Source organism: Apodemus sylvaticus, chromosome 2, assembly GCF_947179515.1.
Source record: "Apodemus sylvaticus chromosome 2, mApoSyl1.1, whole genome shotgun sequence".
In the NCBI taxonomy this organism is placed as follows: Eukaryota; Metazoa; Chordata; class Mammalia; order Rodentia; family Muridae; genus Apodemus; species Apodemus sylvaticus.
In genome coordinates, this window is record NC_067473.1 from 148,081,708 (window position 1) to 148,094,430 (window position 12,723).

General features: G+C 49.4%; 2 protein-coding genes across 13 annotated transcripts in view; one reads left to right on the top strand and one right to left on the bottom strand.

Moving 5' to 3' along the window:
* Marchf8 (membrane associated ring-CH-type finger 8) overlaps nt 1-6,476 on the top strand; it is an 87,341-nt gene extending 80,865 nt beyond the window's left edge. For all 12 annotated transcript variants that reach the window (XM_052174647.1, XM_052174652.1, XM_052174644.1 and 9 more), the window contains 3 exons: nt 643-823; nt 2,467-2,614; nt 3,038-6,476. In XM_052174647.1, the coding sequence (XP_052030607.1) occupies nt 643-823; nt 2,467-2,614; nt 3,038-3,339 (631 nt within the window). In that variant the 3' untranslated portion in view covers nt 3,340-6,476. The remainder of the gene's footprint in view (nt 1-642; nt 824-2,466; nt 2,615-3,037) is intronic.
* A 530-nt stretch (nt 6,477-7,006) lies between these two features.
* The window catches only part of Alox5 (arachidonate 5-lipoxygenase), a 42,293-nt gene continuing 36,576 nt past the window's right edge, over nt 7,007-12,723 (bottom strand). Inside the window, exons 8-14 of the mRNA XM_052174655.1 lie at nt 12,455-12,658; nt 11,466-11,552; nt 10,689-10,867; nt 10,383-10,504; nt 10,040-10,140; nt 9,363-9,533; nt 7,007-7,818 (exon numbers count right to left, since the gene is read on the bottom strand). Coding sequence (XP_052030615.1) covers nt 7,639-7,818; nt 9,363-9,533; nt 10,040-10,140; nt 10,383-10,504; nt 10,689-10,867; nt 11,466-11,552; nt 12,455-12,658 — 1,044 coding nt within the window. The 3' untranslated portion in view covers nt 7,007-7,638. The remainder of the gene's footprint in view (nt 7,819-9,362; nt 9,534-10,039; nt 10,141-10,382; nt 10,505-10,688; nt 10,868-11,465; nt 11,553-12,454; nt 12,659-12,723) is intronic.

Sequence of the window (12,723 nt, forward strand, 5' to 3'; positions counted from 1 at the left end):
TCTCAAAAGCCTAAGTTCTTGGAGGTTAGTGGTTGAATCCAAGATGATTCCTTGGGAATAATGACTGCTATAACAGTTTGCACTCAGTGCTGTGAGAGTCCCCAAAAGAAATGAAGTTGCAGAACCATGGTGAGTTTTAAGTGCACACAAAGTACTTGGTCTCTGCTCAGTCTCCAAGAAAGGGTGGGAGGGTGTGGCTGTTGTGCATGTGACCTGAGGGTGTAATTTCACTAGAGAGCAAGACTTTTAAGCCACTGTAGTGTTTTGGAGGTGAGAGTGCTTGTTTTGGTTTACATGGATGTTTTCCCTTTAATGTTTTATGTTCTGGAAGGTGTCTTTATTGTTGCCTAAATTTTATCTTTGAAAGTTTGAAGTCTTCCCTAAAAATGCCGATCTTGTCATTTTTTTGTATCGTTCTTCCCTTTCTGTTGCCAACTGCCATCCTGACGTTGCTGCTGTGGTAAGCTGACATTCAGCTAATCATGATTATTCTCATTTGTGCTTGTGTGTCTCTGTGCTGACAGTCATTTTTACCGTTTTCATTTCTGAACTTTGGTTTGTGGAGGAATTGGCCTTCTGGTACAGCATCATCTTCCCTCTTAGAGGCCCTTCTTTCACTGACTAGTTTTCCTTCCACCACAGGATCTGCCACTGTGAAGGAGATGACGAGAGCCCTCTGATCACCCCCTGTCACTGCACAGGGAGCCTCCATTTCGTGCATCAGGCTTGCTTGCAACAGTGGATCAAGAGTTCTGACACACGCTGCTGTGAACTCTGCAAGTACGAGTTCATCATGGAGACCAAGCTGAAACCTTTGAGGAAAGTACGTGAGGAGGGAGTGAGACCTTCGCTCATGATGCTTCTCTTTCCTTCATACAAATACTGTTTTCTTCTTCCTCTTCTCTCTTTTGACCACCAACTGTCCTGTGACATCTTGCTCAGCATTCAACTTATGTGTCAACTGTTTTGGGTCTCTCCCCAGCACTCAGCCTAGTTCAGCACAGCTTGTGTTGTCTGTGCTGAGTATTTGCTAGCTGAAAGGATTCCTATATAAGGAGGCCCCTGAGCCACTGCTGCCTTCCTGGCACTGGCTTCCCATCCATCCTTGTCAGTTTCATACTTTCTCTCTCTCTCTCTCTCTCTCTCTCTCTCTCTCTCTCTCTCTCTCTCTCTCTCTCTCTCTCTCCCTCCCTCCCTCCCTCCCTCTCTCTCTCTCTCTCTCCCTCTCTCTCTCCACAGCACAAAAGATCATATTTATAAGGAGAAAAAGGGCTCCTGCTGTGCCGAAAGCATTAAAAAGCATGAATATATAAGTTTCTAGGAAACTTAACATTATGGGGCCGATTCGATGCTAAGTTACCTGGCAGTGGAACACACAGAGGAAGGAGTGATCCTCATGGGGCAGTCTCATGGGAGGAGGGGCGTTGGAGATGGTCTGGCTTGGGGAGTGCTTCTCCCCAGTGCATAAGATTTGCAGGAAGAGTGAACAGGCTTTAAAGGCCCTTTTAAAAGGGCCAGGTTGCCAGTGGAGGAAAGTATCCACTGAGGTGGTGAATGTGAGCACTGCCGGAGTATGAAAGGGTTGAGTCATGGGCATCATAGGAAAGAGTGAGAACCCAAGCACAGAAGACACAGGTGCTGATTCAGGAATTTTGCTACTTCTGAAACCCCAACAGAAAGCAGGTGGGTGTTAGAGAAGGCAGGTACAAACTGCTCGAGAATATGCTTTGCCTGGTCAAAGTCTCTTGGGACATACTCTGTGCTAAACTGTCACAGGATCCTGTAACACTTGGATAGTATAGCTCATTAATGAAGTTGTCTGCAGCTTAGCCTGATAGTCTGCACCCATCGTTAGCAGAAGGTATGCAAAATGTTTACACTCTCTTCTGTCTACTCTTACGTCTTTTCTTCTGATTCAGTAAATGACTAGGTCAGTGTTTTTGGAGTACGTTACTGAGCCTAGAGGGATGGCACTGGCAGAGCTGCTTGTACCAGGAGCACTTAAGCATCAGGTTCGAGCTGTTGCTGCCAAAGTAGCAGAGGACCAAAGAGTGAGAGCCTTCTGCCATTTCCCTTCACAGCACAGATGCACCAGTCCTCCTGTGCTGTGGGGTCATCTCTTTTCTTCCACAGACCTGACCACAGCAGCTGGGGCTCAGCTAACAGTCTCCTTTTGCTTTTGTCAAGCTCTTCATTGTCTGACTGCAGGAATAAGAGATTAGCTCCTGGGAGGTCACCGCTCTTCTCAGTCCCAGCTTCTCTTCATTAAACAGAGAGTTGGCAGTGTCTGCTACCTCGTTGAAGCCAAGTGGCTTAAAGTAGTTTTGGATGTTTAGGGAAATTGATCTGGCCTAGGAGAGGGAGAGAAGGAAAGCCAATCATAGCCATGGGCAACGCACTCCCTCCCTCCCTTCCATTGTGAGCCTTTGCTCTGAGGCTGAGCCTCTTGTCTCTGTTGTCTTCCAGTGGGAGAAGTTGCAGATGACTGCCAGTGAGCGCAGGAAGATCATGTGCTCAGTGACGTTCCATGTCATTGCTATCACCTGTGTGGTCTGGTCCTTGTATGTGCTCATTGATCGCACAGCAGAGGAAATCAAGCAAGGTCAGGTGACAGGTGAGTGCATGGGCCATGAGGTGAGTGCTGTACACAGGTCCTGGGCTTTAGAGCGCTGTTTCTCTCAGGCCACGAACACCTGGGTTTCTGTAAAGGGTCAATACCGAAGAGGAGATACAAGCATCCCTTCAGGTATTTCTCTGTCTCTTTAAAGTCAATGACATTAGATGAAATTTGAGACTCCTGAGAGAGCTGGGTAAACTACATTTGGGTGGGTGGGGGACCAGGAAAGGGGACAACATTTGAATTGTAAATAAAGAATTTATCTAATTTTTTTTTTTAAAAAAACACTTCCTGCTCCTTTTGGGGAGGGAGGATTTGATGAGTCAGAAATGTGCGTTCTGATGGTTGTGGGAGTTCAGAAGCTCTGTCCCATTTCCTTCTGACATGAGACCTGATGAGCTAACCGAGTCTCCCTTGCAGGAATCCTAGAGTGGCCTTTCTGGACTAAGCTGGTAGTTGTGGCCATCGGCTTCACTGGAGGACTTCTCTTCATGTATGTGCAGTGCAAGGTGTACCTGCAGTTATGGAAAAGACTCAAGGCTTATAACAGAGTGATCTATGTTCAGAACTGTCCAGAAACAAGCAAAAAGAATATTTTTGAAAAGTCTGCACTAACAGAGCCCACCTTTGAAAATAAAGAAGGACATGGAATGTGTCATTCCACCACAAATTCTTCTTGCACAGAGCCTGAAGACACTGGAGCAGAAATTATTAACGTCTGACCATGTGAGGGTATCATTTCCTTGATGTCCACCAACAGCTGAAGGAATTTGTTTACTGCCAATTGTGTTCCTTCCTTCTGTCATTTAATAGCATAAACTGGGCAGGTGACTATTTATAGTGGCCTCTTTCTCAGCCCTCCTTGGTGTGAATGTCCTAGAATTCCTGTGGGGCAGGTACCACCGGGTCCCATTCTGCCAGGCTTCTCTGTGGTCTGTGAAGGTGGGAGACCCCATGTATCCATGATGAGGAGCTGGCTGAGTTCTGGCCCCTGGTCTTGAGCAGATTATGGAAGCAAAAAGCTAAAGCAAAAGACAGAGAGTAGCATGGGGGAGACGGGATGGAGAGTCCCCAGAGGATAGAGCAGCATGGTACTGGGAGGGCTGCTGCTGCTGCTGCTGCTGGAGGAGTCCCTCACACTAAAGAGAGCTAGGGGTGGGAAGGGAGCAGTGCTACAAACAGCAGCCCCTGCCCAGCTCAGCTCCTGCTGCCAGCTTTGGGGCAGATAAGGCCCTGGGGCCCTGCTGGTGTGTGAGTCACTGGGCAAACAGCACTTTATGAAAGTTTTTACTGTGGAATCCTGTGTCTAATGGGAGTGACATGTTTAAAAGTGTGTCACACTTAGAAAGGTTCTTTTTATTGCCTGTTATCTCTGCATCAAAATTGAACTGAAACCATTTCTGCCTTATATATTCTGAGTAGTAGATGTCCTTCCATGTCCAGAAAAGACTTAAGACTTAAAGCAAGACAGACAGGTCTGAGGCTCCATGGGAATTAATAGATATTAAGGGTGTAATTCCTCTGGTTTTGAGCCTGTTTCCTGAGAAGTCCTATCTTACAAGCCCAACCATACATTTCTATGTTGTGAGTGTTGAAATGGAAGGGTTTGAGATCTAATGGATCTGAATCAGGGTGAGCATTTAGAAAATGCTCCTTTGACTGACAGATGTTTCCAGATGGAGTGGACACACATTGGGAACACCCCTGTGATCCACTTCTGCTATCAACTGTGCTGAAGAAGTTCTGTGGTGTCACTGCCGAGGGCTGGGAGGTCAACAGGCCAGCTCTGGGATGAGGCCTTGGATGCTGCCTTGAACAGTCAGCTAACTGGGTCCCACACCCACTTATCGCCTTAACCAGCCTTGACAGGATCATCAGGATCTGAGCTCCACATGTGACCTAATCTGTCTTTGGGGCTTCTCCTGCACTAATTTTCACAAGACAGACAAAACCAAGTCACTACTGCTAAATGGCCATTGCCCCTTTAGAAAGTCTGTTGAACATTTTTTTTCTTGAAGGCCATTGTCACAGTGCCAGGCAATAGTCAGCTCACAAGAGGAACTGCAGAAGTGTACTCTCCAAGTGGGTGCTGTTGGCTGCAGGGTCTTCAGAGTCTCCTGAGGTGGCCAGGGCAATGCCTAGGGTCTTGTCCATCTCTCTGAGCTTTGGCTGCTTTCCCTTTCTTCTTCAGAGACTGGGGCAAACTGAAGAGGAATCTTTTGTAGTTCCTCGTAGAAGCCCTGTGTTTAGTTTTCAGTAGCAGGTGGAGGCTAGAAGGTTTGTGGAAGCAAGTTCTGTCTTGTTATCCCCTTGTCTACTCCCTGGAGTCATGGAGTTCAGTTATGGAGCTGTTCTGCCAGGACTGTCAGCCATTATCTAATAGACCCACCACCCCTTAGGTCAGCCTGCCCCTTCTCTCCCAGACCACAGAAGCCTCCCTGTGCTCACTGTGCCCCCAAAGTGCAATTACTCACACTCAGTGAGGACACCAGGCAGCTATAGACTGCCCACTAAGTTCGGACTATTCCTTTTAGCAGCTGCTGCAGCTGAGTCTCTGACCCTGTACATCTGTTTGTGACATGATGCTCCAGCAATGGGTGGGCAGTCACGTGAAGATGGAGGTGTTTGTAGAGAAGAGAACGTACCTCAGTGGGGTTGTCTCTGCACAGCTGCCCCAGGGGGCTTGTACTCCCGCATAGATAAGGTGACTTTGGAACCATGCTTTTCATGTTGTTCCCTTCATGTCAGGAAGGCCTGATGCTATCTCTTCCCTGGCTTCTCTGATGCACTCTGTCCCTCATCCTTCTTCCCCTGCCAGCCACCCCTTGCTCATTTTCCCCACAGGGTTTCTGATCTAAACAACTGCACATCGGTGACTCAGTGCAGCAGACTGGCAAGCATGGCTGTGAAGCATCTGGCAGAGCTATGGGTCTTCTTGGCCTCTGAGTGACTTTTAGGGCTGTGTGTCTACCCTTGCTCCTCACTTTGAGCTTAGATGTAGTGGGAAGATGACGTGTGGCTGGACCAAGCAGATGTAGGATGAGGCCGCACGCCAGGAGGGTCAGATGAGGAAGGAAGTAGTCTCAGGATGCCACTGGCCTTTACCTGTATGTCATAGACCCAGCCGCACAGCTTTGACTTGAGCCGCCATAGTGAGTCAGTAGTAAGGGGTTGTGCTCAAGTGTATCTCAAGGTTTTTCTGGAAATGTACACATTCTCTTAGTCTAGGTCTTTCCTTTCTGGCTTCAGTACACTCTTCAGTCATGTAGGCTTAGTTTCCAAACCTGTGGGTGTGTCTAAGTGGACACAGATGTGCAGGCTCAGGCAGTGGGGGATGGGATAGGTCAAGGCCTGGGGTAGGATCTGAGTGATGGGGGGGGGGGGGGAATGCAGTGTGGACAGGGTGAAGCTACAGTCTTAGGGGTGTGGTTAGATGCACATACATATTTGAAATGCTACCTGTTCAAATCTGGTTTGAAATAATGCAGCTTATAGCTGCAGTTCAAGGAAAGCCCGAAGCATAGGGAGAAGGAAGGCACTTGTCTCTGTGTGGGGAGGGAGGGAGGGAGGGAGTGATAAAGGCGTGTAACTGGTGCACATTTGGATGCAATGTTTCAAGTTGATTGTTAATAAAAACCAAATTTACACTGGTGTGTGTAGTGTAGTTTCTAAAAAGCACTTCACATTTTAAATTTTTCTTGGAAAATTTCTAGTAATCTAAATGTCTAATTTTTTAATCTTTTTGTGTATGTTCATTGTTTCTCAGTATTACTGCTTGAATAATTCTCTGTACAGGGGATTTGTTTGTGCTATACATGGGGTGTCTAAAGGTAGCAATAAACCTTTCTTTACAAAGGAATCTTGTGATGAGAGTGTTTTCAAATGGGGAAGCTAAGATACCCTTTCCAGCCCACACATCAGTAAGGAATAATGAGGCCACAAGGAGAGGGGGTCCAGAAGGAAGAGGGCTGGGAGTGGAAGGGGATTTGAGTTGATGCTGAGATCCATGTGGTAATTGTTTTAGTGTCTGGCTACTTCACTTAGTCCTTACAAACCTGCCTTAAGAGATCAAGCATCAGCCAGATGCCCTGCTGGAAGGAAGAGGAGGAGATGCAGACACTGATGCCTGTGCTAGCCTGCAGCATTGGAATAGATGAGGCGGTGCCCTGTCATTCATTCATGAAGGCAACAGCAGAGACAGGGAAGCAGCGTAGATGTCCTCTGGCTAGTGAATGAACAATGGAGATGTGGTGCCTACTTATAATGGGATTTTGTTCAGCTGCCAAGAAACATGAAATCTGCAGGTAAATGGATGGAAACATTATTAAGTGACATGACCTGGACACAGACACATGGCTATGTGTTCTCATATATGGCTCATAGCATAAATTCAGATCTTCAGATTTGTTTAATTTAGAATACTTGTAGAGTCTACAAAAGCAGAAAGGGCCACTGATGTTAAGTGGGAGCAAAGATCTTGTCAGTTGGGGGCAGTAGTAGACTGGCTTTTTTATTGATGATCGAAAGAGAACAGTGAATTGGGTGGGGGTGGGGGTGACTGGAACAATGCACATGGAACAACACCTGTCTTAACTGAACTTTATTTTCTAACAAACTCTTAATTCAAGAAGTTTCTCTAAGCACCTACTCTATGCAAGCAATTGGAGGTTGTATAAATAGAATAAAGTGCCCCCGACCCAGCCTTAACAGTTGGCACTGTTGCTACCGAGTGAAGAGGCACTGAGCTGGGCTGGGGGACACAGCTGCAAATCCCTGCTCTGGCTGGGAGGTTCCTGAACTGTGTCCACTGACACAGGCAGAGTAGTATGTACTGAAGCTTTGCGATGTCTTCCCATCCTAGAACAGCCTTTAGTTTACAACCAGACCACCTGGGCCCAAGAGCAGCACTGCTAGATTGGAGGAGGCACCAGCTGCTGGGAGATCCACGCCAGGCAAGCTGGGGTCTGGCTCATGAAGCTACTGGCCTTCCCAGAGAGCTGCTTGGGCAGGGAAGCAAGGCCTTAGATGGCCACACTGTTGGGAATCCTGTCTGGCGACAGGTAGTAGTAGGGGAGCTTTTTGTTCTTATTGCGTTCGGCGATCACGCTGACGATGGCCTCCAGGTTCTTGCGGAATCTGATCATGGCTTCCTTCACTGGCTTCTCAATGAAATGCTCCTCTGGGTACATGCCCAGAAACAGCTGAGAGTCAGACGTGGAAAGATAGTTTAAGAGGGTGCCATATAGATTGATAGGCCTTGTCCAACCCTAAGAGGCTTCCTTTGGGGGGAGGAGGGGGAGGGTGGGAACGGGGAGAGGGAGAGTAACTACTCAACTCTGCCACTGTTGACCTTTGCTAGCCACTGAGATTGATGCATGTATACATAGGATGGAACATTACGTGACGTGACCATCCAAAGTCCTGTCTGTGGAACACAAAGGAACTGGGAGGTCTTAGTGTTAAGTAAAAGAAGCAGATGCAAATACCATTTATGGGATACCAAAAACTGCTGTCTCCACAGGTGCACTGGCATTTTAATCTCAGCATTTGGGAGGCAAAGGCTAACAGGTCTCTGAGAGTTCCAGGCCAGCCAGGGCTACATGGTGAGGCCCTATCTAAAAAAGTAAGTCTTGCCTCGTCATCTCAAGGAAGTTACCAGAGAGGAGGAAAAATGGCAAATTAGTGTATTCAAAAGAGGCCTAAGTAATGTTCTACAGCATGGTAGGGTAAATAGTTAATGCTGTAGTATATATCTCTAAACTAGAAGATTGTGAATGTTACACAAGGACGTGACTTGTTTGGGGTGATAGGTCAGATGCCATAACTGAGCAGCATCAATGCATCCGCACGCCATATTCATATTTCATAAACATGCAAATTAAGTTTATAAAAAATTTAGATTATACAAATGCCACCTCCTTTTCCCTGTGAAAGCCTTTGGACTGGAGATTTTAAAGGAAGTTACTTCCTTCTGCCAGGTGTCTTCTTTGAAGACAGGGAAAGGTGCAAAGGAAGCTGGAGGCGCCCAGCTCTGAAAGGTCTGTGACCACAGGGTCCTGCTGGCCTACCCTTTGTCTTTCTCAACTTCCTTTTAGGGCTTGAGACAGGGCGAGGTTCCGGGCATCAAGAGGTGGAGGGTGGGCATTCTGTAGGGTAATGTGTTTACACCAATGTTTGCAAAGTGTTCAGTGCTGGAAGGGGTGGGAAATCTGGGGTTTAGTTTGCAGAAGTTAAGTCAGACTTGACATCCTTTGACCAGGAAATTAGTCTCCTAGGAACGGCTCCTCTGGTCATACTGAGCACAGAACCAGCACATTAGCAGGTCTGGGACAAGCTGAAGGTACTTTGATGGGAACAGCACTGAGACATGGCAAAGGGCCGTTTCCACCAAGACCTTCATTTAGCATAGCTGTGAAGGGTACCAATCTCCCTGTGGGGATCCAGGAAACCACATGGAAGAGATTTGTCAACAACTGGGTGTGGGGTATGGGGTGACATCATACACACACACACATCTGGTGACTTGGAGAACCTATTCCCACTGCCAGCCTGTCCTGGGTTCAGGTCCAGGCTGAGGACCTAGGGTGGAGTAACCCCACCCCCACCCCCTTCTAGCAGCTCCACCTTACAAATCAGGATTCCTGGCTACAGGTTTCCAGCGTGAGCCAGAGTCCTAGAGCTGTGGGCTGGAGAATGGGCTGAGACTAAAGTGCCCTACACCATTTCCAGCAATGCCTGGTCTCACCTCATTTTCTTGAAACTGGCTCAAGGCCCACACTGCACCTAGATGCCAACATGAGCGGCCACGGTCTGGTAGAGTATCCACGATCTGCTCGATGGTGACCACGCCCTTGGCCGTGGGTGGTGGGGCCCGCATAGTTGGAGGAGCGTTGGGGATCCAGGAGCACCAGTCATACTGTGAGAGCAGCACCGACAGACAGCATGGGTGCCCAAGAAACCCAGTGGGTGCCCACCCTCGGCTCCCCATGCCTGCATTTCCTCCGTTCATAGGGCAGCAGCTCAGCAGGCTCCACCCCTCCCTGTGGCCACCACCCACCTCTCCCATGTCCCCACTGCACCTGTCGTGGCCCCCTCCTCTCCTGGTTTCCCAAGCCACACCTTTGACATATCACTATTGTCCCTCTCCTCTGCTGCCCACCCCGCCTTTCTTCCAGGGTCCCGAGGCCTCCCTCCTCAGACCCTTTCCCTCCTTTTCAGGGCCTACAACTGCCCCAGCCTGGTGGGTGCCTTGGGTGCGCATGCAGTATTCATGCCTGCTGCTGCTGGTCCCAGGCTCAGAGTCTGTGTGAGGATGGGAGGGCCAGTAGGGCAAGAGCTTGGGTCAGGGGTGGGGAGTTGGGGGTGGTTCCCTCTGTGTGTTCCCTAAGACAGCTCTCCTCAGAAAGGGCTAGCTAGGCCTACCTGGCCGAAGTTTACAGCTGCATGCTGGGCAGAGGCTGTGAAGATCACCACTGTCAGGTACTCAGACAACTTCTCCCTGCTCTTGATGGACTTGGGGAAACCTAAGACAGAGCCACAGACCATGAGCTCCTCTCTGTGAGAGACACCTACCTCTGCCTCTATCCTGGTTCCCCACCCACCCTTCACAAGACTCTCAAAGGCTCAGAGAAAGGGAGGCTGGCTGCTCTGAGGGAAGCTCGCAGACTGGTGGGTACCTGGGAGCAGGGCTACCTGCCCTTTGTTCCTCATGACCTTGAAATGCACACATGCCCTGCGTCAGAAGCAGGGAGTTGTGGTTGCCTACCTGAGGACTTTTTGCCCCGCATGCCATACACATAAACATCCTTCACGAAGTCCTGCAGCTCCTGGTCCTCCTCCACCACCTGGTCATTCTCATAGTAGATGCTCACCACTTCAGTTGTGAACCTGGTTCAGGAGAGCCAGCAGGGGTGTGTCCAGCAGGTCCCTGTCCCAGTCCTATCAGTTCTTAATGTCTGACCCTGGACGTCCCCTGCCCCCTCCCTCCATCAAGAGCCAACCCAGGATCAGGCTTGCCTCATCCTCCTCTTCTTTAGGGTTTCCCCTTCCCACAGAACCTGGTCACACTCACGACAGAATAGCCTCCCACACGAGCAGTCCATCATCGCGATAGAAGTAGTAGGGGATGTCCTTGGTGCTGTCCATGCCCCGAGCCTTGATGGCCTCCGGGAAGCACAGGGAGGAATAGGTCAGGTCCTGAACAGCCTTCTGCACCATCTGCACATGCCCACCACCTCCGGTGGCATTGGCCTGATAAGAGAGCGGGGAGCCTGAGCCTGGTTGCTTTCGGCCACGGCTGTCCATATCTAGACCTCCTAGATTCATCTGTAAGGGACTTGGAGCTGGGCGTGGAAGGGGCCAGCCTGAGTCCTGTGAGGTGGAGCCAGCGAGTCATTCAGCTTTAAGCAGCCCACACTCCCTCTCCCATGACGGGGTGACATGTCTGAATACTGTAGCTGCAACAGAGAGAGCAGGCTTTTGTGCAGAACATAGCTTTGGGCGTCCAATCAGCTTTGAAGAAGCTGGGAACATCAAGGACATGGGTAGGCAATTATTGGGCAGTTCTGTTCAAATGCCTCCAAGGTCACAGACAGGGTGTCAGGAATATGGTGGTGTGGGAGAAGTCACAGGTGTCTTGTAGAGGTTAGTGGTTTGTGTGGAGGAGGCTCAGACACCAGAACTGGACAGGATACATAAAATGGTGACAGAGAGACAACACAGGGGAGGAGGAGAGCTGGCTGTGATGTTGGTGGAAGGACCAGAGTTTCCCACACTTTTCAGACCTCAGATAGGGATGGAGCCACAAGGCAGAGCTCGTCCAGACACCGCATGAAGAGAGGGCACTCACCTTGTCAAAAAGGCCATACTCGCAGATAAGCTGTTCCCGGGCCTTAGTGTTGATAGCAATGGTGAACCTCACATGGGCGACCAGCAGCTGCGGGGAGGGGAAATCTCACTGAGGGACTCCATCCTCACTCAGTACTTCCAGCCCAGTCCAGGCCAGCCCACAGGCCAAGGTTACTCTGGCCCAGAGAGGAAGTGAAAGGTCTGCGTATAGACCTTCCTGCCCAGTAGCTACAGGAGGCCCGAGGCCACCATGGTGATGCTTAAGAGCACGGGCCCTGGTGCTTGACTCCCACTACACTGTGAACAGACCCTGTCCGGCATTCTCTATGGCAGAGAGGCCCTGATGTACAGTGAAGAGACCAAAACACCTTTTCTTTTCTTTTCTCTTCTCTTCTCTTCTCTCCTCTCCTCTCCTCTCCTCTCCTCTCCTTTCTTTCCTTTTCTTTCTTTCTTTCTTTCTTTCTTTCTTTCTTTCTTTCTTTCTTTCTTTCTTTCTTTCTTTCTTTCTTTCTTTCTTTCTTTCTTTCTTTCTTTCTTTCTTTCTTTCATTTGTTCTATGGTTTTTCTAGACAGAATTCCTCTATGTATATAACCCTGGCTGTACGAGAACTCAGTCTGTAGACCAGGCTAGCCTTGAACTCAGAGATCTGCCTGCCTCTGCCTCCCAAGTGCTGGCATTAAAGACATGGGCCTCCACGCCACCGCCACCGCCTGGCTTAGCATCAGTACTTACTTTTTAGCCTGTTGCTGACCCAACAATCAAGTGCCAGCAGCATTTGGGAAGAAAAGTGTCTTAACTGTTCTTTCAAACTCTGCCTTTGGCCAGCAGGGTTGTGACAGGCTGCTGTGACCCTTGACCCTTGAGTGTCTGTGCTGCCCTCTTTGCTTTGCCCCCTCCTAGCTCTCACCACCCCACCTGCACAAACCCTGGGATGCCAGCTGCCCTCCTAGAGATTCTTTCCCTGTAGGTGGAGCCGAGGGTGGCTGTACCTTGAAAAGTGGGTGCACGGCAGGCAGCTGGCGGTACATGGCAATACCAAACACCTCAGACACCAGATGCGTACGCAGAAGGTGGGTGATCGTTTGATGGACGTGGAAGTCACTGGAACGCACCCAGATTTTGGCCAAAAGCCAGTCGTATTTCGAATCCGTAGGGAGGAAAATCGGGTTCTTCTCTCCGGGGGTTTGGCTGAGCTGGTGTGTTGAAGAAAGAGAACACAGCGCTTTATTTCTCCTTTATAGCTGTGGGAGAGCCCTGC